Consider the following 23278-nt stretch of genomic DNA (forward strand, 5'->3'; position numbering starts at 1 on the left):
TTCGAAATGTACAAATCAGAAAGCTATCTAAATTTGGACTAGCGGCGATTCGGCAAACCCCGGAGCCCCGCAGGCACATTGAAATATTTCCTCGCGGTCGCGAACACTTCCTTTCTTCTTCATCCTTCCAAGTTTTAAACTTGTAAGTACCGCATTTCCCAAAAGCCTTTTTTTCAACTGCTAACGCGTAATTGCAGACATGATGAATTGCCAGCGTGTTTATATGACTACAATTCCGTCTCCTGGAGCTTTCTAACTCTCCCTTCACCGGGCTTAAGTGGTTTGATTGCAAAGGGAGATGGAAGAGTGAAATAAGCGTTCGTCACACCAACCTTGTTTATACACGGACGCGATAAAGGCATCTCTGACCCCTAAAGCTTGGAAGGCTTCCTGATCGAATTTTCTTCACCTCTTGTCGGTTATTGGATGGAACATGGGCTTGGAGGTTGGCTTTTCAATGGCTGTACTGTACGTCTCTCGCTGACGGACCACTTACGATGAGTGATTCAAGGAGGGAGATTTGCTTGGTCAAGTGACCTAGGATTCCCATTGCTTTTGTTTGTTTCGTTTACGTTTGACCGGGTGAGGGAAGCTTTTCACTTTGGAAGTGGTGTTGCAATGGACGGGGCACATTGATTTTTGGATCGGCTGTAGGCATTTGTTGTCATTTAGCTAGACATTTAGAAATTACTGGCGATGATCTTAATAAATTATTTACATACAAGCCGATCTAAAACTGTGATGCGAAGGGTTGATATGCTCACCGAATTCCCGGGTCGCTCCCTGATTTCGTACATATGACGCTTGCCCACACGACCCCTGCGTTGACAGCAGCCAACTCAGACAACTGTACTGTACTTACAATGACTATCTCATTTGATCGTTCGTCTTAATTAACCCCCTTCTTTTATTAATTGATTTTTCTCTATCATGCGGACCAGCCTTACTCCTCGTTGTCGTGAACATATTTCATAGTCGCAGAAACAAAAGGGCCGCCTGGATCGTCATCTCGATAGATTGCTGGCGAGCTTCCTGCAGCAAAGCCGGAAAGCCAGCGCCGAACAGCACAAATTAACTCGGACATACCTCACCTTCTTTGGACGACAGGAGGTTAAAGTTCATGGAATACAAACAACACACAACTAGATTTCTCTGATTATTTACCAGCTTAATCTAGGGTTACTTCTGATCATTTGGGAAGTTGCCGTCTACCCCAATTCCTGGCTGTCGCAAGCCAACTGCTGAGGCCGCGCTCCAAGATGTCGAGTTCTTTCGAGAAGTCTGTCAAGGGCGCGACAAAGATCAAGGTAATCATATACTCTACATGTTATGCTTCGGCATTCCAGATATTTATAATGGGCAGATGCTAATTGATCTCCTGGACAGGCGGCCCCGCCCAAATCCAAGTATGACAGCCAGCATCGAATCTTCATCCCTCATTGCAGACCGGGCAAGGGCTGACATGGTGGAAAATAGATACATCGAACATATCTTGATCGCGACGCATTCGGGCGAAGCAGGTATAGCAGAGGTGTTCCGGGCACTACAGAACCGACTTCGCGATTCGACATGGACCGTGGTATTCAAGAGCTTAATCACAGTCCACCTGATGATTAGAGAAGGATCGCCAGATGTGACGTTAGCATATTTGGCAAAGCATAGGAATATGCTTGCTATAAGTAGCTTCTCTGATGGTGGGTACTAGCGGACGCTGCCATTGCACTGGCTCAGCCGTAATAGGCAACTTCGTGGACACTGTGCTAACAGAGCATGGTAAAGTCCAAACCCAGGGTCGAAACATTCGGCATTACACAAATTACTTGAGCGAGAGGGCGAGAGCCTATCGAGACACGAAATGCGATTATGTACGAGGGGCTGAAAGGAGGTTGGAAAAGATGAGTGTGGAGAAGGGGCTTCTGCGGGAAACAGAGGTCGTACAGCACCAAATTACCTCTTTACTGAAGTGCGATGTAAGCCACCGGACTGGAACAAAAAGAAATCTACAAACGGTGTGCTAATCAAGATCAGGTGCTGGACAATGAGCCAGAAAATGAGATCACTGTGACCGTATTTCGAATGCTAGTGTTAGATCTTTTGGCTATGTTCCATGTCATGAATCAAGCGATGATCAATATTCTAGGTAAATAATTTGTTCTTGTGCATTGAACTCTGACCTGACCGTCCATAGGACACTTTTTTGAAATGTCAAAGCCAGACGCGGAGCGAGCGATGGAAATTTACAAAAACTTTACGAAGCAGACAGATTTTGTAGTGGCATATCTTAGCATGGCTCGACAATATGAGCACCAAACAAGAGTTGAGGTACCCAAGTTGAAGCATGCCCCAATCAATCTTGGGAAGCAACTAGAGGATTATCTGTTGGATCCCGATTTTGAGATCAACAGAAGACAATACATAGCTGAACAAGAGTCGAAAAAGGGTGGGAAAGGTTCAACGAATGGCGCAAGTAAAGCGACCGCAACCTCTTCAAAAAGCGAATCAGAAACAAAAGCCGCAGTAGGCCGTGCATTTCCTGATGCTGAAAGTGCGCCTTCGAAGCCAGTGGCAAAGGGGCCTGCTCCTGACTTGATCGACTTTTTTGAGTCGATAGAGCAGAACCAGACACCAATGGCGACACAGCCAGGAGTTCAACAGCAAGGATACAACCCATTTAACAATAATGGACAGTTTCAGGCGGTCAACCAACCCCAATTTACTCAGAATGGTCAAATAGATCAAAACGGTTTTGCCCAACCACAGATGGGATTCCAAAATACCAATCCATTCCCTCAACAGCAACAGCCCTTCAATACTGGATTTGCGGTCAACCAGCAGCAACAGCCAATTCCACAGCAGCCAGTTCAGCAAATGCAACAACCACAGCAAGTGCAGCCTAACTTCACTGGGGCTGGATTTGGAGGATACAGTCCTCAACCATCGTTCCAACCAGGTGCTCTGTCTCCTATACCTTCCGACTCAGCAGCGAACTTTCAACAGCATCCTCAACAACCACAACAGCTTGGGGAAATGCAAACTGGGGCTCCTCAGACTACAAATCCATTCCGAGCTTCAATGATGAGTCAGCCAACAGGAATGACACCCCCATCATTCCCTCTAAGCCCACCAATTAGTTCGCCCGTCAACTCTCCCATGAACAGGCAAAACACAAATCCATTTGCGAGGTCGTCACCGAGCGCTCCGCAGCAGCAGTTCACGCCTCCATCCGACCAATCCCCGCAACAGCAGATGCCTCAACTACAACAGCAGCAGTCTCCTCCACCTCCTATGCCATTACAGGCTATGCCTACAGGAACTAATCCGTTTGCAAGAAATCTTGCCATGAACAACACAGCACAACGGCCGCAGACGGCTGGAGGTTTGATGCCTCAACCTACGGGCAATACGAACCCATTTCGGCAAAGTCAATTTGTGAATACTGCTACTGGCGTAGGATGGCAAAATAACCAGCAGCCCATAGGTGGTGGACTTGATAATTTAGAAACAGTTCCTGTCTTTCCTAGACCAGCAACTCAGCAAGCGTGGCAGCAGTAAAGGAACGCTTGGTTCTTTCAGAACGCATTGCTTTGCTTCAAACACGAGAAGCGAGAATGCTTCTCGAGAGCAATGTACGACGGCGTTGATTTACTATTTATGAAGACGTTTAGCGGATGATGGGAGAGGACGCGGAGAAAGACGAAAGCATGCAATGGAGTGCCATTGCAATTGCAATCTATAATGTGGTAATAAAGAAGACCATCCCTGTGTTGATATTAGGGGGTCTTCATTATATTGACTGAATTAAAGGCCTGATATTCTACTGAAAGCGGCAATTTCAATACGCTATACCCTTAACTCCTTGTCTATGCTCTGTGATCCTATTTCCCTAGTCTCCATACTAAAACGCCTGGACCCTGAACTGAGAGGGAGAGTATTGTTTTCAAAAGACATCATCAGTGTTCATCTCCTGTCGTAGTCTCCCACCGGCAGCTTCAGCCGCCCCAACTGTACCAATCGTCGCTGGAGCAGCAGGTAGAGATTTTTCAACAACCTGGTCACCAATGAAAATGCCCAAGCCTGAGAAGGCCTCAAACATCGTCCTCGAATAGTACTCGTTCATACTGTATCCTCCAGCCATATGCAGCGTATTATTCTTCGCATTATCCAACCACTCATTCTCATAAGAAGACTGTAGCGTGTACCGCGCAGGCTTAAGATCAAGACCCCCAAATGGATCATACGCCAATTCTGCCTTTGGCGCAACTTTCTTCTTAAGTCCCCGAATCGACAAATTCGACGGCGCACTTCCATTCGCAGTATCCGCAAAGTTCGACTCAGCAAGATTCCTCCTCGCCGAAGATTTCTTAAGTATAACCTTCTGCGCATGTTTCGTAATCGCATTAGCATCCCCATCCCCCCTCGCCAACCGCTCCAACATCTCCCGTCTCTCCTTCTCCACATCCAACTTATCCTCCTCCTGCTCCCTCAAAATCGCAAGTCTCCTCTGCCGCACCGCCTCCTTCTCCTCCCTCTCCCGCTGCAACTCCACATCCTTCGCCTCCAACCCCGCACGTTTATTATCCTCAATCTCCTTCGCGTTCGCCGCACGATGCGCCCTCAACGTCTCCTCCGCCTTGGCTTTCTCCTTCATCGTCCCCTCAACCAAATCGAATATCAAGCCCTCCACCATCTCCAGGTAATCGTTCCAGCTGCTCAGACTCTCAAACTCGTCTTCCCGCCGATTAAACACCGCGCCCACGCGCTTCCGGATATCGCATTCCCGTTCGATTTTCAGATCCGCGAAAAACGCTTTGTGAAACCCCTTTTTACGCAGTGTCTTTCCGCAGCCGACGACGGGACAGGAGGCTGGTCCGCTGGTGAAGATGCGGTCTACGCAGGTTGAGCACATTTTGTGGTAGCATTCTGGGTTGATGAGGAATTGGAGGGTGGGGTTCAGGTAGCGGTTGGATTTGCAGACGGGACAAATGTCATTAAGAGGGTCGTCGGTGAGAGCTGTGGATTGGGATTTTAGTCGCGACATCGTGGGTTATGGTTGAGGGTTGTCGTTGTTGGAGGTGAGGCGGACAAGGCTGATGTCTGTATGCGGGTGGGTGGCGCTAGCGACGAGGCTTTGAAATGTGGAAGGTCAGGGCAGGATTCTAGAACTTTGTGACTTGCAACTAATCACGAATTTCTCAAAATGGCAGATAAAGGTATGTGATCATATTTTCCCTCCCTACCTATAACCTTCCTGTCTCCAATTAATTCATCCCCCTCTACTCTTCGTCTCGCGACCCAAATTATCCCACTAACTCCCCCTCCCCAGAACCAACACCAGCAGAAGAAGCCGCTCTCCGCGCAAAAGAAGCAGAAGAACAAGCCGCCCTCCCCTACAAGTGGACGCAAACAATCACCGATCTAGACGTCAGTCTCGAAGTCCCCGGTAACCTAAAAGGCCGCGACCTCATCGTGGAGCTCAAAAAGAAGAAACTCGTAGTCGGAATCAAAGGGCAAGAACCCATCATAAACGTACCTCCCCCCTTTCTCCTCCAAATTCTTAATCCAATATACTAACGTATATCAGGGCGACCTCCCTCACGAAATCCACACCGAAGAATCAACATGGACGCTCATCCCCTCCGCGAACGGCACCAAGACAATCGACATCCATCTGGATAAAATCAACAAGATGGAATGGTGGGCGCACGTTATCGTCGGGGCGCCTAAGATTGACGTCTCGAAGATCACGCCGGAGAATAGTAAACTTGGGGATTTAGATGGGGAGACGAGGGGCATGGTCGAGAAGATGATGTATGATCAGCGGCAGAAGGAGATGGGGAAGCCGACGAGCGATGAGGCGAAGAAATTGGATATGCTGGAGAATTTTAAGAAACAGCATCCCGAGATGGATTTTAGTAATGTGAAGATGAGCTGAATGAATGGAGGCGTGGGAATTTGTCGAGGTGTGAAATTGTCTAGGTCAGGGAGCACAAAAATTATTTATTGAAAGCAAAATACCATATGAGCTATGAGCAATGAAAGAAACACTTTCAAGTGATAATCTCTTTGAAAATTCATGTGTATCTCTATCCCAGATTTGCCTACGCTCAAGAGCAGATGTGGAACCCCCACGCAGAATAACAACGCCATCGATCACATCCATCGGCAGAGCGTTCTTGGACTTGGTTCATTGAGCTGTTCCAGCGCTGAGGTAATCATATATATGTTTGGTATTTTGTATTGTACATTCGTAATATACTAGTCTTTCTTACTATCCCATAACTTTTGTGGCACAACGCTTTTGAATACCAACCGCTTTCCGTGCAAATCGAGTGCATTTCGAGATTATCGCTCACCCGCAAGACGGCGGCTCTGAACCTCAGAAAGTGCCTTAGTTCCGCTCAGGAAAGTCACCAACCCAACAACCCCAGCGAATGGAAGTGTCTTGAACAAACTCCACTTGTAGTAGTACAGGAAGAAAATACCTTCCATGCAGACGATCGAGCTGAAGAATAACCCGTGCGAGATTGGAGCGGCGGCCGTAGCTTTCGAGAGGTGGGAGAGATTGGCTCCGAGATACGCCCACTACATGACATTAGTACAAGGCCAGAATTAACATTTGGGTGTAACTCACAGTTCCAAACAGAATTGGCACAGTAGCCAAAACTGCAAGCACAAAGAATACTGAAATAACGACTGGTCCGCTCTTAGGATCCGCTTTGAAAATGTGGTTGATTTCCTCCAATTTTCCATATCTCAATGGCTTCTCGTATTTTGGTTGTGGGGCATTAGGATCGGTCTTGACGTTCAAGTTGAATACATGGTTACTGAAACCCTGGGATGTTCCGAAAGAGGCGAGGAGAAGTGTCGCTCGGAGGGGTTGTGAGGATGTGAGGAGTTGGACTGGAAGGTCTTTTTGGGTCTGCAGAGTTATTAGCAACATGCGCCAGTATGTTATCAGGTTTGGCATTTACAAAATCAACTTTGCCCTTCCCACTATCCTTCACAGTGAGAGGAAAGGAAGTCTCTAATCCAGTATCTTGATCCCGAAGGAGAAGGAAAGCTTGGTGTGGCCGTTTGGGCTTGCCGGCTTCTGTCGCTGTCAAGATGATCTTGAGAGTATCTGCCTGACCGAGCTCAACTGGTTTCGATAATGGGACATGATCAGATAATCTGCAGAAACGTAATTAGCACATTGAAATTGGTCGCGGAGCATGCAATTGAGCAAAATTGCATGCGTATTTGCAACATACTTGTCTTTAAATCCAGCTCCAACCCCAGCTCCCTTCCCATTAACAGAGATAATTGCCTCGTCGAAACTCCATGATGAAGCTGCTTCGACGATTCCTGCACCAAGCACAAGCACCGAGGGTATCAAGGAACGGAGAAATCTCATTGTTGGAGATGTTAATTGGTAAATGGAGTTCTGGGGAGCTTGCAGCCGCGTCAACGTATATCACTTGTGAACACCTTTCGGATTACGGTGGCCGAGTTGACCGTGTCGCTTCAGCATGGTCTCGCTTAGGACTTATTTACCCCCCTTTTTGTCCCTCTAAGCTCTTCTCAATCTTTGGGGACTACTGAGCTTTTGTAGACAGAAATATGTCTATATTCAACTTATCCATAGCAATTGGGGACAATTTTGTTTCAATGGGATTTTACAGCCTCATCTTTTTAGGCGCATTACGAGGGCGCTGCTAAACAGTTAACTAGTTTCAAAAAGAATGACCTTCCGAAAACAATAAGATACTTTGAAAGCTCATATCTTCCTGGACATCTTCGCTATATCCCATATATGTTTCAGTCCAAGGATGTATATATAGACAGTATTCGCAATGTACCTACTACATTTATGCTTTTTTCTAAGAGAAAAGATCGCTTGAACATTCTCCAATCCGAAGAACATCAAGCCCAAAGAAATCTTCTGAATTAGTTGATTAATAACATGTTGTATTATTAGTCCAATAAGTATTGCTATCTGATATTCAAACAAACATCCATCCCACTTGGCTTGCCCCGCGGCCCGAAGATGTGGGTTTAGCGAGAGCATCGGATCCCGCCGGCGGAAGTGAACGAGCTTTATCTTTTGCCTCCTTCTTCTTTCACACCAATCGCTCAGGAACATCCACCTTCATCACCACTTTTGAAGCTAGGAGCCCAAAATGCCTCGAATATGAGTGGCAGTTAGTCGCTAGTATGCGGCCAGATTGGTCTACGGTAAGCGGAGCTCAACATCGGTGGATACCGCGAAGCCATGGCAGCCGCAAGGTGGCACTTGTATAAAAGCAGTGATTCCTGATACTTCTTCGACGTTACTTTCTTCTGTACTACAGACAACAACAAATACCTTCTACTACCTAGTACAGTAATACTCTATTGTCATACTCTATAGCATTTGTTACACTCGCAATGGCAGTCAAAGCTCTTCAGATCACGCCTCTCAGCGTCCCAAATACTTCAAAGGTTAACTTTGGTGTTGAAATCGCAAACGTAGACCTTGAAAACCTATCGGATTCTGACTTCCAGAGAATCCGAACCGCGCTGTACAACTCGCATGTTGCAGTCCTAAAGAACCAAGCTGGCCTTTCACCAAAGGCTCAATATGAGCTTACCAAACGATTCGATCCCGCCTCTGACAACTACGGTCACGGCAAGACTCTTGACGCCAAACGCTCAGTCCTTCACCCAGATCTCAAGACTATTCCTCATCAACCACAAGTACAAGTCATTGGTAACGGGTACTACGATGAATACGAGGGACTGAAGAACATCACTCTCAAGCACCCCCACCACGCCAAATTCCACAAGGACAAGATTCCAGAGGCAGATGACCTTGACGCCACCCGGTTTTTCAGATGGCACATGGACGCTGCATTGTACGCGCTCAATCCTCCAAAGGTTACATCTCTCATGGCGGTCAAGGTCCCTGCCGGTAGACGACAAACTGTACGATACGACGATGGTACTGGTGACGAGCTTGACGTGGCTCTTGGTACCACTGCTTTCGTATCGGGCCAGAACATGTACGACATCTTGAGCGAGGAGGACAAGAAGTTTGTGCGAGAAGCAAAAATCGAATATGCTGCTCATCCATATGTCTGGATGAGCCCAGCAAAGAGTCGATCTGATGGCTTGGGAATGATCTCTGAGGGATTGGAATTGCCGGAATCCGATCTACCACCAATCAACCCAAAGGACATCAAGGTCCTACCAATGTGTTTCAAGAACCCAGTCACTGGGAAACTTGCTCTTCAAATCCATCCCAGCGCTGCCAAAGCCATCCATCTCCCCAACGGTGAAGTGATGACGGATATCAAGGAAGTTCGCGACCTCGTTCACCGTCTCCAACGACCAGGAATCGCACCAGAGTTTGTCTACCCCCACGACTGGGAGGAAGGCGACCTCGTTCTCTTCAACAACCAAGGTGTCTTGCACACCGTCGTCGGCGCTTTCACTCCTGAGGAGAAGCGTTTGTTCAGACAGTGCAATATGGCTTCAAGCGAGGGTGTTATGGGTCCGGACGACAAACTTTATTAGAGTTTTGATTCAACTTTCACAATCTCAACACTGAGAATTGTTCGATTCTACTTGGAATTGTATGCTTTATTTCGGTTTTATAGAAGGGAGCATTTACGAACTCGGCGTTTTGGACGCATCTAAGCCTCTGCATGAGGAACTCGGCGTTTGAAATCGTAACAAAGCGTATACCCAGTTTGCTTTGCTTTTGTTATGATGGTTTTGAATTTGGTAGATTAGATTTGAATATAAATACAAATACTGCAATTACATATCATAGCTTTTGAATAGTCTTCTATGGTTCCAACAGTGAAGATTTGCAGCTGGCTATTATCTATTCTTTAAACTTCCCAAGGGAGCAGATGCTCAAAGCCTGTACAATATTCTTCAACCTTAAAAGTATTATTTACTCTTCCAAACAACTAAAGATACAGACATGTCTCATACGTAAGTAAATACCAACGACCAACACTCTGTCTAAAACATTTCACGTGCGACAGTCCATCTTTCTCGCTTAAAACGGAATCGCAAATCTTGGAATGCATGTGAGAGAAAAATCTGTGGCTTGCAGACAAAGCTTTTCACGCCCCGGGCCGTACTTGCATATGGATTTCCCCTTCGAGCCTTATTCTTGTCCAGTCATGTGTTGCGACTTTTTCAATCTCCTGGTGGATATATGATGTGTGGGGGAACTTGGATTTCCATAAGAGTTGGAGTTCCAATGACTGGGTACGTCTGAAAGAATGATGTGTACCCAAAATCCTCGACAGACTGGAAATAGAGACGGAATCTGGCTCCAAAGCCAGCTGGATAAGAAGATGAGCAGGTTGTTATTGGTAAAACAAAACTCAGATGGCGCTGAGGTTCTGCATGTGGTAACACCTCGTTCCTTTTGAAGAATTTCTCCCGGCGCATCCTGCATTTCGTGGCTCGAAGGGGGAATTACATGTGTGGGGGAGGCGAGTCACGGAGATATTCGTGGGGAGATGTGGTTGGTATTCGAGATGATCATGTGCGTTTTGGATTCAGCAAACAAAGAAGTTGGTTACAAAATCGCATCGTGACCACTTGCGAAAACATGTCTCGAAACATGTGAGAAATGTCTAACAATCCAGACTCTCCGAACGAAGCTTATGTTGTATTTTTATTTATTCCAGAAGCTTGTACCAGCTGAGAGCTGCATCGCAGACCCGGATGCGCGTCGCTCAGCCCAGTGATTCGATGACGTTCCCCTGCGGCTGGCCCTGTGACACCCCAGATTATTGACGGTGCCGGCTCATGCATCCCAAATCAGCGGCCACTTTCCGCCGTTAACAACACTACATCTCCGCGACACCAGCACTTATTCCTCTTTGCAAATGACCGGTGTTTTTCTGGTCGTGACCTACCGGAGCAACGGCCGTTATTGATTCTATTTCCTATTTATCATTTCATACTTAGGATTATTACTTTGCTAGAAGAGTAGACACGCGAGCGTTACGACGACCGCGGTTCCATGGAGCTCAGGATAGGATTATGGTTTTGTTAGATTATCTCCAGAAACCTCCTTCGCTCTGCGTCGAGGAGAGTAATGGGCTCAAACAACTCCCGAGTTCGACGCCCGTGAGAGGTTACCTACACGAAAATGACGAACCCTCGACATCGCGAGACCCTCTGTCTCACCGCCCATGGGGACTGCTCAGCCCAGCCGCGAGAATTCTCAGGGGGAGTGTCAGTCTGGTCAATCTACGAGTCGCGGCTTATCGGGATGGCTTGACGGAGGAGGAGAGGGTTGCGGGGAGGAAGAAGGAGGAGATGAGGCAGATCCTGGCGCTGAGGATGAAGAATGCGGATACAATGGAGAAATGGCAAAACGCTGCGAAGGAGTTGGATATTCTGGATGACAATGAGGCTTGGAAATATGATTCTACGTCTTCGGAATTCGACGCTGAACTTATTGAGACGCGGTTGAAGCAACTGGACGAGGCGAGGACGAACTGCGATATCAAGACCATGATGAACTTGGTGCGGACTGCTTTATCGAGGAATCTGGGGGACATGGGCAGTATTCGACTGTACAAACACTCGCATATTGGAACCAAGGATTTGATCGAGCGATATATCGATTCTACTCTCGACACCATACGAGCGATGGTCGATATGAGCATGCGGGCTCTTCCGGACGGACTAGAAACCAAAGACGTACTTGAGCAAGTGGTTTACGCAAGGCAGTCATTTGGCAGAAGTGCTCTTCTCCTTAGTGGAGGTGCTACATTTGGGATGAGCCATGTGGGAGTCCTAAAGGCATTACACCAAGCTAAATTATTACCAAGAATAATCTCGGGAGCTTCGGCAGGGAGTATTGTCTGTGCAGTACTTTGCACTCGGATTGACGAGGAAATACCAGCGGTCTTGGAGATGTTCCCTCATGGAGATTTAGCTGTGTTTGAGGAAGATGGAAGAGAAGATGGAATACTCGAACGAGTGCGACGGCTTCTGACACAGGGGTCATGGATAGAAATCAAGCATCTGACTCGAGTGATGCAAGATTTACTTGGAGATATGACTTTCCAGGAAGCATATAATCGAACACGACGGATCCTTAACATTTGCGTATCTTCCGCGTCTGTGTACGAATTGCCAAGATTACTCAACTATGTAACGGCACCAAACGTGATGATTTGGTCGGCTGTTGCAGCTTCGTGCTCTGTACCAATATTGTTTTCTGCGGCTCAACTCCTTGTCAAAAATCCTGCTACTGGCGCGCACACTCCGTGGAATCCTACTCCCCAGCACTGGATTGATGGTAGTGTGGATAACGATTTGCCGATGACCAGGCTAGCAGAAATGTTCAACGTTAACCACTTCATCGTATCTCAGGTAAACCCTCACGTGGTGCCGTTCTTGGTCAAGGACGATGAAGCTATCACGAAAGGTGCTCAATCAGATCGTCAAGGACCCGGCTGGGTATACACTCTTACAAACCTCGCCAAGGACGAGGTTCTTCATCGCATGCATGTTCTCGCTGAACTTGGTGTATTCCCGAATTTGGTTACTAAAGCTAGATCGGTTCTCAGCCAGAAGTATTCAGGGGATATCACGATTCTCCCACAAATTGATTACAAAGATTTCCCACGCATGTTAAAGAATCCTACAACCGAATTCATGTTACAGTCGTGTCTATGTGGGGAGCGCGCCACGTGGCCGAAACTCAGTATGATCCGAAACCATTGCGCAGTAGAAATAGAACTAGATTCGGCAGTCCAGAAACTTAGAGCAAGAGTCGTATTCAGTCCTAGTCAAGTAGATCTCCGAAGGATGACCACAGGAAGTTTCCACGACACCAGCAAACGAAGAAGGAGAGATAGCGGTGGCGAGCTCTCGCCGGGTATGGAGTCGCTCAGTAAAATACCAAACAGCAGCGACAAGCCCAAAAAAGCAGCCTCACGACCAGGTCTTAAAGGCTCAATCTCACAATGGAGCATCCCGCGACGCTACCAACAACCCCTCCTAGGTCCCCGATCAGTCCACGCAACGCCCTCCCACCCCCGCGAAATCGACCCCTTCAACCTCATGCAACCTCTCCACGTTCCAGACCTCCATATCCCAGATCTTTCTTCAGCAACCGAAACCGCGTATTCACCGCCGACATCAGACGCAGATGTCGACTCGCTTACCGAAGATAGCACACCTGATCGCGAGGACCCTGCGTTGAATACCTACCGCAATGCGAAAAATCAGGCATTTGGGATCTCGGATGAAATTGATTTCTTCTCGAATAGTCAGCCGGTAACTTCGAGGGCGGATTATGTCATGGCTACGTCGCCGTTGAGTAAGAGGGCTGCGGTGGGGATGTCTCCGATTGTGGGAGGTGAGAGGAGGAAGCTGGGGGAGGGGGTGGGCAAGGAGAATGTTCCTTAGGAAAGAGAGATGGGATTTCTTTTGGAGTGGTATTGGGGTTGGCGATATTTTAATAGTGTTAGCATAGGGTTGGATAGGTGTTTTTACTCGAGATTGATGGAATTTGCATGGCAAGGTACAGAGATGGCGTTTGGGTTTGGGTATGGGCATTGGATGAGGGTATGATGATGAGATATGGTTGCATTGAAAGATGTTAGTGAGTTGGGTTGTGGGGGAGATTAAATATATTATAATTAAATTAGAGCCCACGGGTCTGGTAATTTAGAGGTGTTATGACTGTTGCTGTTTCAAGTCAAATCCATTGTTTCGACTCTACTAATTAATGCCATGAAAGGAAGTTGATACAAAATTTAACAAACGCACTCAAGCGGTCTTAAATCTGAATAATAGATATGCGTGAGAAAGATATCATAAGCCCAGATAAACTATGTCTAGCTCACCTCATTCACGAAGAACTCGCTTAAGCAAAGGGGGCAAAAAATACAAGTAAAACCTAGCAGAAAAAGACAGTAAGGGAACAGCATTGGCACGCAAGTGAAAACACTCAGTGAGTCAACCGCTGTTCACTTCTAGAATAGCTTACTCAAAATCGAAATGGTTTATATATCGGATCCGTCTTCCGGAACCACTCTCCAATTCTTTCACCACAACTTCCTTTCTCTACTTCACAGGCATTCTCACACCAGTCATGTCTTTCGCTTTCCAAACCCGCACCCCCTCCGAAATCACCGCCAAGATTCTCTCCGACCCCCAATTCTCCGCTCGCCTCCTGACACCGCACAACCATGAGATCGGCAGCGTCGAGGAGTGGCAGCTAGCCTCCACCCTCGTAAACAAGGTTCTTAGTGTTCAGCGCCGCACGCTGGAGGAGATCACGCAGGAGATCCTAGCGGATAACACGTTTTCTAGGAGGGTGTTTGAGGAGTTAAGGGGTGCGGATCTGGGGACGACGCAGAATTGGAATTTTGTGGTGCGGTTGATCAGGGGGTTAGGTGGCGGGACGACGGAGGGTTATGTGAAGATTATGGAGAGGGATGGGAGTGTGGAGCGCTTGTGTAGGTTGGCTGTTGAGTGGGGAGAACGGAGGGAGGTGAGGATTGTGGAAGTCAAGCACGTTATTGAGGATGCGGAATTACGCACTCCTTCGTTCCTGAGCTCTTCCGACATTCTATACTCACTCTCGGAAAACCCTCTAGATTCCACGGAACACGATAACGCCAGTCAAGAGACGCTGAAAGCCACACCTTCCCCAACTAGCTCTTCCTCCAGCAGTCCATCCTCACACGGCTCCTCTTCCGGCACTAGTCTCAGCTCGCTATCCTTTAACCCTCCCAGGACTACTAAGGGTATCACGACCCTGGGTAATCTGTCCGAAGTCACTGTGGCTTTGAGGAACACCCAAGGCACTTTAGAACAAGAAGCTTCGCGCCATCGATTTCGCTCGTTGTTCCATCCGAAATTCGGGAAACGGGGGTCTGCAATCCAAGAGCTGGGAAGGGATAGCGGTGAGGAGCTGACTGAGCAGGGTTCCATCAATTCAGATATGGGAGGAGGAGCGCTGCATAAGAGGTGGTGGAAGAAGAGTTTTTAGATGGGAGCTACTGGTTGGGTGGCTAGGATATGCTGACTAAAGTTGGTGGAGAGTACTTTTTGTTGTTGGATCAACAGGTTGAGATAACTACTATAGAGTGTGAAACTGGTGAGCAACACCTGCCATAAATAAATGGAGATAAACTTGGAAAATCAATTGCGGTTTGCAGGACGTTCTTTTATGATGATAATGTAACTTCACTTAACAACATCTCAGTCCACGTAAAATACACTTCAACTCCTACACTTCTTCCCGAGAGATTCCTAATTTTTCATCCAAAAGTAACACTATGTTAAATCATCCCACGAGCCTCCTGCTTCCTTCCCCCAGTTGATGGAGCCAAAAATACCTTGCAACTCATTTCCTTTCACTTCCCTCCCCCATGGCTTAAGCGAGTCCCTGTCGCGTGATTATTGATCTATGATCCATTCTACACTTTTCTAGTCTCCGAGCTCCTTGTGTAGCTTGTTTTCATATTAGGGCGAGGATGACGGAGTATAAGTACCCTGGCAAATTCAGAATGAGCTTTCTTTTAGGGAGTGAGAGCTATGGGGAAGTTTGAGCCAGATGCGATTGTTATATACTAAGATGTCTCTTTTTGAATGATCGATTTTTTTGAGAGTAATTTGGTGAGCATGTAGACTTTGCAGCAACATTTCTTTTTCAGCTTGCGTTGTCAAATGAGAATGGATTCGACACACTATCGATTATGGGACAACTTAAGTCACATTTGTTCCACTTTATGAAGACTACAATTGATTATTGTGTTCGACGATGAAGCACGACTGTGGAAATAACTCGATATACAACGAACAACTGCTTCGCTTAGCTGTTCAGCAACTGATCAACATGAACAAGGAAAAGATTCATTTCCGTTTATTGAGACTGGCTGCAACACTAGACATAGCACATTTTGAAGGCATGAGTATTTTGAAGAAGAGGATGATGAGGATGTTTTAGAGAGAATTATCTGGCAGTAAAGTACTGAATTGTTGGTAATGAAAGCGATAAATTGCTTCGCTTACTTGTTCACAACAAGCGATCAACCATGAATAAAAGCCTTTTCGGACTTTCTATCCTCTCGAAAGCTATCACAGTATCAAAATAGTATAATTTGAATATAGCAATCTGATAGCTACATCAAAGTGATCTGCCAACAAACTCCTTACATATCAGTACCACAACCCCCCCTCGCTAGCATCCACTAACATAAACACAATGACATCCCACCCCCTGACCGCAGCATTAGTGCTTATTTCAAAACAAAACAAAAACAGAATATGACAGAGTTTCCTCGCGCGGTGTTGTGCAGCTATACTATTTTAAGCATTCAGAAATGTCATCGCCGATCCAGTCTCGCTTAATCTTGTCGTGGCTCGATATATTTCGACGACCGTATGGCGGGCCGTCCGAAAACTGGCAGATGGAGGTTTGGGGGGGAAGAGTGGTCTGATCGGTATTTTCCGTTGGGGGTTTTGGGTTTGGGATGGGTGGATGTGTTGGAAGGAATGTTGACACATGCAGGTGGATGGAGAAAGTCACTTTGTCTTTTTGGAAGCTCAAGACATTTGTTTGGGGGAGTGAGAAATTTCGAGTAATAAATTCTCATTAGCACTAACGACTCATTAATATCCATACATCCTTTTACCTAACTTTGCGATTGCATCCTCCTCACCTGCTCCCGCAGTGCCTGTTCCCTCGCCGGCAGACTTTCCTCATACACTCTGCGATCCTTCTCAGTACAGATCCCGCATTTCTCGTACACTCTGTTGGTGGTGTAGTGATCTGGATCCATCCGCGGATTGCTGTAAACACAGCGTGCTTGGTATGCGCGGATCGAGTTTGCGGAACAGCGTTCGACAAATATGGGGAGGTCGCCGCCCCATTCGTCTTGTTTGAAGTGGTTGCAGACTCGGTAGTAGACGTATTGTACGGTGCTGGAAGATATTAGTTGGTATATGTGAGAGTGTAGTATGAGGTTGGACATCAGGCGGGAAGGAGATTTTGTATCTTGAGAAATCGAAAGAAATAAGGCTAGGGTTGCTTACCACATGTCGAAGAAGTCGCTAGCTTTAACAACGTACAATGTATTTCCCTAATTACACTGCTTGAACTGAGAAGCTATGGAACAATAATTGAAAAGCGAGTGGCTTGTGATCATTCAATGTGTATGTTCGACGAAAGTTCCAATGATGACACCAATTATGGGCTATATCGGAACGATTTTTTTAAAATGCCTAGATATGTGAGCGAAGTTCATGATGGTCTAATTGCTATTTACCTTCGCCACAGGTATAACACAAACGAAACTGTTTTGATGTGTACTTGAAATCAAAAATTTTAACTGATGTGACCAAGTATCACCAAAAGGCTGATCAATGCTTCGTGTCAACAATTAAAGAAGCGTAGTCTCAATAAGGGATGTTTATTTCGAAAGCAAAAAGGCGACTTGAGGATCTCTTGGCTTCGAACTCTGGGCTCATATCTGTAGGCTTATTTCTCTGATAAGAAATAAATCGGCCATGTATACCTTCGATCCCATATTCAGAGCAAGCTCTCTATATAACCATCAAATTCCCACAAGCCACATTCAATAAACGCCAAGGCGTTCTCGAGATGCGGCTCATATCTGATATTGCTGTCCAGCTCCAAGTAAGCAAATCGTATTGGTGAAACCCAATAATAACGGCATCCATATCCTAGCCAATATCATCGGCGATTTCACAGTATCGCGCAAACGGCGGTCTTACCGCGCAACAAATCCCGTTCCACAGCCAACGATGGCCAATCGTATATGTGATTCATTATTACACAGTGGTATACAAAATCGCCATGTCGACAGACTGTCGGATGCAGTCCTACCTCCCCGAGAGGACTCGAGAGTTGTCAACGTCCGCAGGGGTTCTGCTCATCCAATTAAGCGAGGCGAACCGTTGGCGGGACCACCTCCGTGAGATGCCCCTCTGCAAACCTGCATAGTCAGGGTCCAGTTGTGGTACATATTAATCAACTGGTACTTGGCATCTGATTAAGTGCCGCCTGGGCGCGCTACCTGTTTAATTCACTTGTCAAGTTTGTGCGCGTGGTACTTGATACGTATCTCTCAAGCAAAATTGACAACCCCCACTTCTCACATCACCTATTTAACTTTCTCACGTATATAGCTTTCCTAATGTTTCCTTCAAGTTAAAACTTGTTTTTATTACTGTGTGGTGTTGACTTTATTGTCTGGCCCATTTGTCATTTTATTTTGAAGACCCTCGGAAAATGTCCCTGGTTTTCTGGATCAAATTCGCTTTCCTCGCACCATCTGCCAGACCGAGACGTCTTTCAATGACATCAAAAGTTTGAGCGGTTCTGATAGGCGGGGCTAGTCTGGCTGATTGGGCTCTACTACGAGGGCTATTTCGATCCCAGAATTCATTTTCCGCGTTAGGTCTGCTAGCTCTAGTGCATGCGAAACACCTTTCTCGAATGGTATCAGTGCCACTGGGTGCGACGAAAGGGTCCCAAACAATGTTGGAGCTCACATGAATAGCTTTCATGGAATGCTCTCCAAGACGACACTTGTGTAGATATTGGTCTTGGCTATAGATCTGCCAATCTCCGAAATGACCGCACTTGCAGGTCTCTCTAGCTAAAGTGTTGATTTGCTTTTCTATAGGAGGGGTATTGCGAGCGATCCATTCACGATTTCCACTTCCCATACTTTTGTGAGTACATTTTCTGCAGATGTTTTCAGTGTGGATAATGCCAGGTAGGACCGTGACTTTGTGGGCACCTCCAACTTGAAGGCTATCTAACTCTACACATCGTTCAGAAAATGTCACATGATCTTTGTGGCCGCAGATACAAGCTTCTCTCCTAAGGAAACACATGAGTTTGTCTTTTTGGCAAGATGCTGAGGAAGACTGGCTAGTATGAGGGTTTAGCTTTCCGTCAAGAGAGAACGATGTGATAGTAGGCGCCGTAACAATGGGATTGTCTCAATAATTGTACACGGCAATTGTTTGTGTTCCGTAGAAAAAGATTACTCTGAACAAGATAGATAATCTTGTAAGTGGACAAAGGACTGCTTCACATGACAAAGGAATTCTAATACAGCCAAAGGAGAGTTGGTGATACTCTGGGACTGGAAGATCACAAGCTTGCAAGGTTTACAATCATAAAGATTTATGTGATGCTATTGATGGAGCATTGAATCTTTTATCCAAACTAGTTGAGCAAAGTAGTCGAATTGATTCTTCTAGGTTTTACATCTCAACTTGTTGGAACCTGTTAGTTGAGCAACACAAGCGGTACGGATGAAGTTGAGACAGTTGTAAAAACTCAAATAAAGAAGCTGCTCTGAATGATTGACTGTTAAATGCTTGGCTTTTTATCTGGGGTATTTATCACAAGTGGTTGTGTCCTTCTCTAGAATCTCATCAATTAAAGAATATCGAGAATCGCACTCAAGTTATTGATATAGCTGTGATATAAGACAATTTGGTTCTACTGTTGATTGGTGGGTAGCCAGAAGTCTCTTCCGGATGAGAGAAAGATTTCATTGAGAAGATGACCCTAGAAAATTCCGAAACATCATAAGTGGTGTTATTTAAATGCATAGTAAAGGCTCTGACTTCTACAGAAACTCTCTAGCCGTCAAAAGATCGTGTAGTGCAAAGAAAGACGTATCGAGACAAAGAAAAGTTCAAAACAAACAAAGAACCTTTGTCTGATATCACCCCCTCAAATACCTCAAATAGAATTGTTTAAGCTTATAAACCCCTATGTGTTCCCTAAATCCTAACTTCCACTTACACCAAACACCAAACACCTAGTGTTACTTCATCACCAACTCACAAACCATCAGCAGTATACCTGTTCAAAACCCACAGTTAACCAAAATCAAGATGTGCAAAATCTCAGGCCTAGCTTACCCATGCCACCAACTCGAACACCAAGTCCACGTAGTTACGAAATCCTGCGAGAAGAGAAACTACAAAGAGTCGTTCTTTCGTTGCCCTAACGCGAGAATTAGGGTGCACACGTCGCCCTTGCCATGTCCTGCTTGTTTGGGAGGGCTGCCGAATTTGAGAGGGGTGAGAGGGGTGAGAGGGGTGGGACGTTGAGATTAGTGGGGTAGAAATCAATTTAATCACGATTTTGGAGTTTAAAACTGTAGTAAAGTTGTGAGAATGCAAATGTGATGGAATTCAGAAGTGAATGTACAAACGTGAAGAGAAGTGATTTGTCGAAATTTCTCGCTTAAGAATCGAGTCAAAGAAAGAAGTCAGGGTCCATATTTGCTGAACGTATATAAATGTCGTATTCTTATGAAAATATGTCTTGTATGTGAAATTACTAAACTCACATGTAACCAAAAAGTGTGTCCATGACTTTAATCAATCGACAATAGCAGTTCTACTTCAAAGACCTATCAGAACTTACCTGAAGAGCTTGTCTACTTCCAGAAGAAAGCAAAAACAAAATCTTTGTCCCATTAATCACATTCACACAACAACAATCAATCCATTGTCCCCACGAACAGCAAAAAGACGACAACAACAGCCTCCACACACCCATATCATCTTGTAATTCCCAAACCCATCAACAACCTTTGGATCTACCTCACCTTTGCAGTAATTTCCACCCACACTCCTTCACCTTTTTTTCAACCCACCCCTTCTGCAAACATGTGTCTCATCCTAGTCGAAGCCTTCGCCTGCGGCCACCCCTGTGCCCATCTCCCCGTGGGAGACGCTTGCCTCGGAAAACCAGACGGCGTAGCGGCCATGGACTGTCCGTTCCGCACCGAACAGACACTGAGAAGGACTTTTAATTGTATAATTTGTAAGTTGGATATGACGAAGTGGTATCAGAGTTCTATGTAAGTATTTTTTTTGGTATATATGGGGCTTGGAAGCTGAGCTTCTGGGTGTGCGTGGGAGGTGGTTTTGGTTGGGATGGGGTGGCGGTTCATGAATATAACACTTTTTCTACGATTGTGCTTTTGTTATTGATATTGAGATTTTGGTTAGGTGACGCGAATTGACCAGACAGGACTTACGACATGAAATTGATTATGTTTTTTGAATTATATATTACCAAGACTTGCTTCAACATCGCTTTTTCACACCCCATTATCCATCACCCCACTCACAAAGCCGGCGCATTCGGATCCTCCATACACTGATCAACACGCATAAGTTGCTTCCCCGTCTTCTTCGCAATATCAATAAATTGGGGCAGATACGAGACCGTGCTATCATACAGATAATGCATGACAACCAAATTCCCGCCCTTATTAACATCAGCCTGGAAGTTCGTCAACTGTTTCTCAGGTGTGGCGGTCATGGCCCATAACCAATCTTGCACATCCACGCTCCACGCGATAAATTTGACATTTGGAATCAATGCTGCGAGACGTTGACGGACACGCGCACCTTCTGTGCCGAATGGGGGACGGAAGTAGGTTGATGTGATACCCAAGGTTTTCGAGACGGCTTTGATGTCTTCTTGGATTTCCCAGTCGATGGCTGCGAGACTAGGGAGACCTTCCATTGGAGGATGCGTGTATGAGTGATATGCGATTTGATGGCCACGGCTGAGCATGGTTTTGTAGACATTAGTAAGGTTGGTGCTGGCATCGAGAAGTGGCGCTCCGACGGTGAAGAATGTGACTTTGATCCCAGCTGCGTCGATTGAAGATACGACTCTCTGGGCGAACTCTGGACTTCCGTCATCGATGGCGAAAGCGAAAGAGTTGGGTCTTGTGCAGGCGAAAAGGAGAGGGGCACTGCTCAGTTTGCTTGGTACAAGAAACCCGTTAGGAACGGTCTTAACGATCTCCATCTTGGTCACGACGGTGGTGGTGCTCGTAAAGAAACCTTTCAGCGCAAAGCCAATGGTCTTCTTGCGATCAATGGCGAAGTGAGACAAAGGCACGTAAATGTCAGTTTTGCCACTGTTGGAGTATCTGGAAGCCTCGACGGAGTCCCAAGTGTAAGGATATGGGTTGATATCGGGGTTACAGGTAGGATTGTGTTGCTGGAGAGCAATTGAGAAGGAGTTGCTACCGGTATAAACAATGTGGAGATAGCCATTATCGTTTGGTGTCAGGTCAGTACAACCTCCGGAAATCTGGGTGTACCAAGAAAGGTCGGAATTGCCCTTAGTGTTGATGGTAAGTTTGCCACTTGTTCGCTTAAATAAATTCTCATCATCTCCACCGTGGTAGAAGCCTAGGTTGTTGGAATCGGCACCGGTAAATGTATCGATGACTAAAGCGGAAGGACCAGTGGTCGCTGGAACAGTTGAGCTTGGCTGGACTACTGCAGCAGTAGATGGAACTGGATACGCAGATCCAGTGTTGCCGCAATACACGGCAATTGGACCAAAAGTTACGGGTTTGCTGATACCAGAGAACAGAAGGGTGACAAGATGGTCGGTATCGAGTCCGGAGAACTTGGAGAATGGGATGGTATAGTACTTGGCAGTACCGTCGAATGTCCATCCAAGATCAGCAGAACTTACATCAATAGAAGTTGGGTTATCCGTTGTGCAGCTTTTTGAGGTTTGAAGTTCGATTGTCATGGTAGTACCTCTGGCAGCTGTAATCGTGAGACCGATACCTCCGTATGTGTTTGTAGCCTTGACGCATCCCAGCTGGGTATACCAGTAAGAGTTCGCGTTAGCGGGTGTGAGAGTAAGAGCATTGTTCGCGACAATCACGGAAGTGAATGTATCAGCTCGATCCGCGACTGGCGCCATCGTCCCATCATCTGATGAAGGAAGAAGTTGGGCATTGTAGAAGAGGAAAGTCAATCTAGATTGAGAGGCGAAGTCGTCAATGAGAATGTTTGAGCATGTTCCAGGAGGTGCCGAACTGGTTGTAGGCACCAAAGTCTTCAAAGTAGAGCTGGCGAGAGTGGTTGGACCTGCTGTCGTAGGTGCAATCGTAGGGGTGGTAACAGGAACACTTGATGTTTTAGTCGATGAAGTTGGCTGAGTTGAACCTGATGAGCAGACGAGTTGCGTCTGGCCAATTTCCCAAGCCCCTCGGGTGGAAAAACTTCCAAATACGATTGCCCTGATGGCATTCAAGTTTGCTCCAGCAAAGGAGGTTAATGGAAGACTAATGGTCTGGGTTGCACCTGTCATGCCACTGACTGTCGTGGTGTAAGACTTGTATGCCGTAGTCGAGCAAGAGGTCGAAGTCTGCAACTCGACTGTAAAACTAGATCCTGCCGGTCCTTTCACAGGAAATGTGATTGCGGAGTATTTGTCGGT

The 23278-nt window shown here is 46.3% G+C and overlaps 10 protein-coding genes across 10 annotated transcripts; 5 read left to right on the forward strand and 5 right to left on the reverse strand.

The window, feature by feature from the left end:
- Positions 1-1259: 1259 nt before the first annotated feature.
- Positions 1260-3552, forward strand: GLAREA_10997 (GAT-like protein; the record flags this gene model as incomplete). The annotated part of the gene is made up of 6 exons (XM_008079186.1): positions 1260-1307; positions 1387-1406; positions 1477-1694; positions 1768-1970; positions 2029-2140; positions 2189-3552. The coding sequence occupies 6 exons, from the start codon at positions 1260-1262 to the stop codon at positions 3550-3552; spliced, it is 1965 nt and encodes a 654-aa protein (XP_008077377.1).
- A 385-nt stretch (positions 3553-3937) lies between these two features.
- Positions 3938-5038, reverse strand: GLAREA_10998 (RING/U-box; the record flags this gene model as incomplete). Its single annotated transcript, XM_008079187.1, has 1 exon — positions 3938-5038. The coding sequence occupies one exon, from the start codon at positions 5036-5038 to the stop codon at positions 3938-3940; it is 1101 nt and encodes a 366-aa protein (XP_008077378.1).
- Positions 5039-5197: 159 nt separating this feature from the next.
- GLAREA_10999 (HSP20-like chaperone) lies at positions 5198-5932 on the forward strand (the record flags this gene model as incomplete). Its single annotated transcript, XM_008079188.1, has 3 exons — positions 5198-5210; positions 5324-5526; positions 5582-5932. 3 exons carry the CDS (start codon positions 5198-5200, stop codon positions 5930-5932), a joined length of 567 nt encoding a protein of 188 aa, XP_008077379.1.
- Positions 5933-6342: 410 nt separating this feature from the next.
- On the reverse strand, positions 6343-7393 carry GLAREA_11000 (uncharacterized protein; the record flags this gene model as incomplete). The annotated part of the gene is made up of 4 exons (XM_008079189.1): positions 6343-6582; positions 6632-6919; positions 6972-7170; positions 7251-7393. The coding sequence occupies 4 exons, from the start codon at positions 7391-7393 to the stop codon at positions 6343-6345; spliced, it is 870 nt and encodes a 289-aa protein (XP_008077380.1).
- Positions 7394-8406: 1013 nt separating this feature from the next.
- GLAREA_11001 (Clavaminate synthase-like protein) lies at positions 8407-9534 on the forward strand (the record flags this gene model as incomplete). Its single annotated transcript, XM_008079190.1, has 1 exon — positions 8407-9534. The coding sequence occupies one exon, from the start codon at positions 8407-8409 to the stop codon at positions 9532-9534; it is 1128 nt and encodes a 375-aa protein (XP_008077381.1).
- Positions 9535-11028: 1494 nt separating this feature from the next.
- GLAREA_11002 (FabD/lysophospholipase-like protein) lies at positions 11029-13413 on the forward strand (the record flags this gene model as incomplete). The annotated part of the gene is made up of 1 exon (XM_008079191.1): positions 11029-13413. One exon carries the CDS (start codon positions 11029-11031, stop codon positions 13411-13413), a length of 2385 nt encoding a protein of 794 aa, XP_008077382.1.
- A 688-nt stretch (positions 13414-14101) lies between these two features.
- GLAREA_11003 (uncharacterized protein) lies at positions 14102-15004 on the forward strand (the record flags this gene model as incomplete). The annotated part of the gene is made up of 1 exon (XM_008079192.1): positions 14102-15004. The coding sequence occupies one exon, from the start codon at positions 14102-14104 to the stop codon at positions 15002-15004; it is 903 nt and encodes a 300-aa protein (XP_008077383.1).
- A 1648-nt stretch (positions 15005-16652) lies between these two features.
- GLAREA_11004 (uncharacterized protein) lies at positions 16653-17057 on the reverse strand (the record flags this gene model as incomplete). Its single annotated transcript, XM_008079193.1, has 2 exons — positions 16653-16941; positions 17053-17057. 2 exons carry the CDS (start codon positions 17055-17057, stop codon positions 16653-16655), a joined length of 294 nt encoding a protein of 97 aa, XP_008077384.1.
- A 1192-nt stretch (positions 17058-18249) lies between these two features.
- GLAREA_11005 (uncharacterized protein) lies at positions 18250-18882 on the reverse strand (the record flags this gene model as incomplete). The annotated part of the gene is made up of 1 exon (XM_008079194.1): positions 18250-18882. The coding sequence occupies one exon, from the start codon at positions 18880-18882 to the stop codon at positions 18250-18252; it is 633 nt and encodes a 210-aa protein (XP_008077385.1).
- A 2263-nt stretch (positions 18883-21145) lies between these two features.
- GLAREA_11006 (Glycoside hydrolase/deacetylase) lies at positions 21146-23149 on the reverse strand (the record flags this gene model as incomplete). The annotated part of the gene is made up of 1 exon (XM_008079195.1): positions 21146-23149. One exon carries the CDS (start codon positions 23147-23149, stop codon positions 21146-21148), a length of 2004 nt encoding a protein of 667 aa, XP_008077386.1.
- Between the last annotated feature and the right edge of the window lie 129 nt (positions 23150-23278).

This window comes from Glarea lozoyensis, assembly GCF_000409485.1.
Source record: "Glarea lozoyensis ATCC 20868 chromosome Unknown GLAREA11, whole genome shotgun sequence".
NCBI classification, from domain to species: domain Eukaryota; kingdom Fungi; phylum Ascomycota; class Leotiomycetes; order Helotiales; family Helotiaceae; genus Glarea; species Glarea lozoyensis.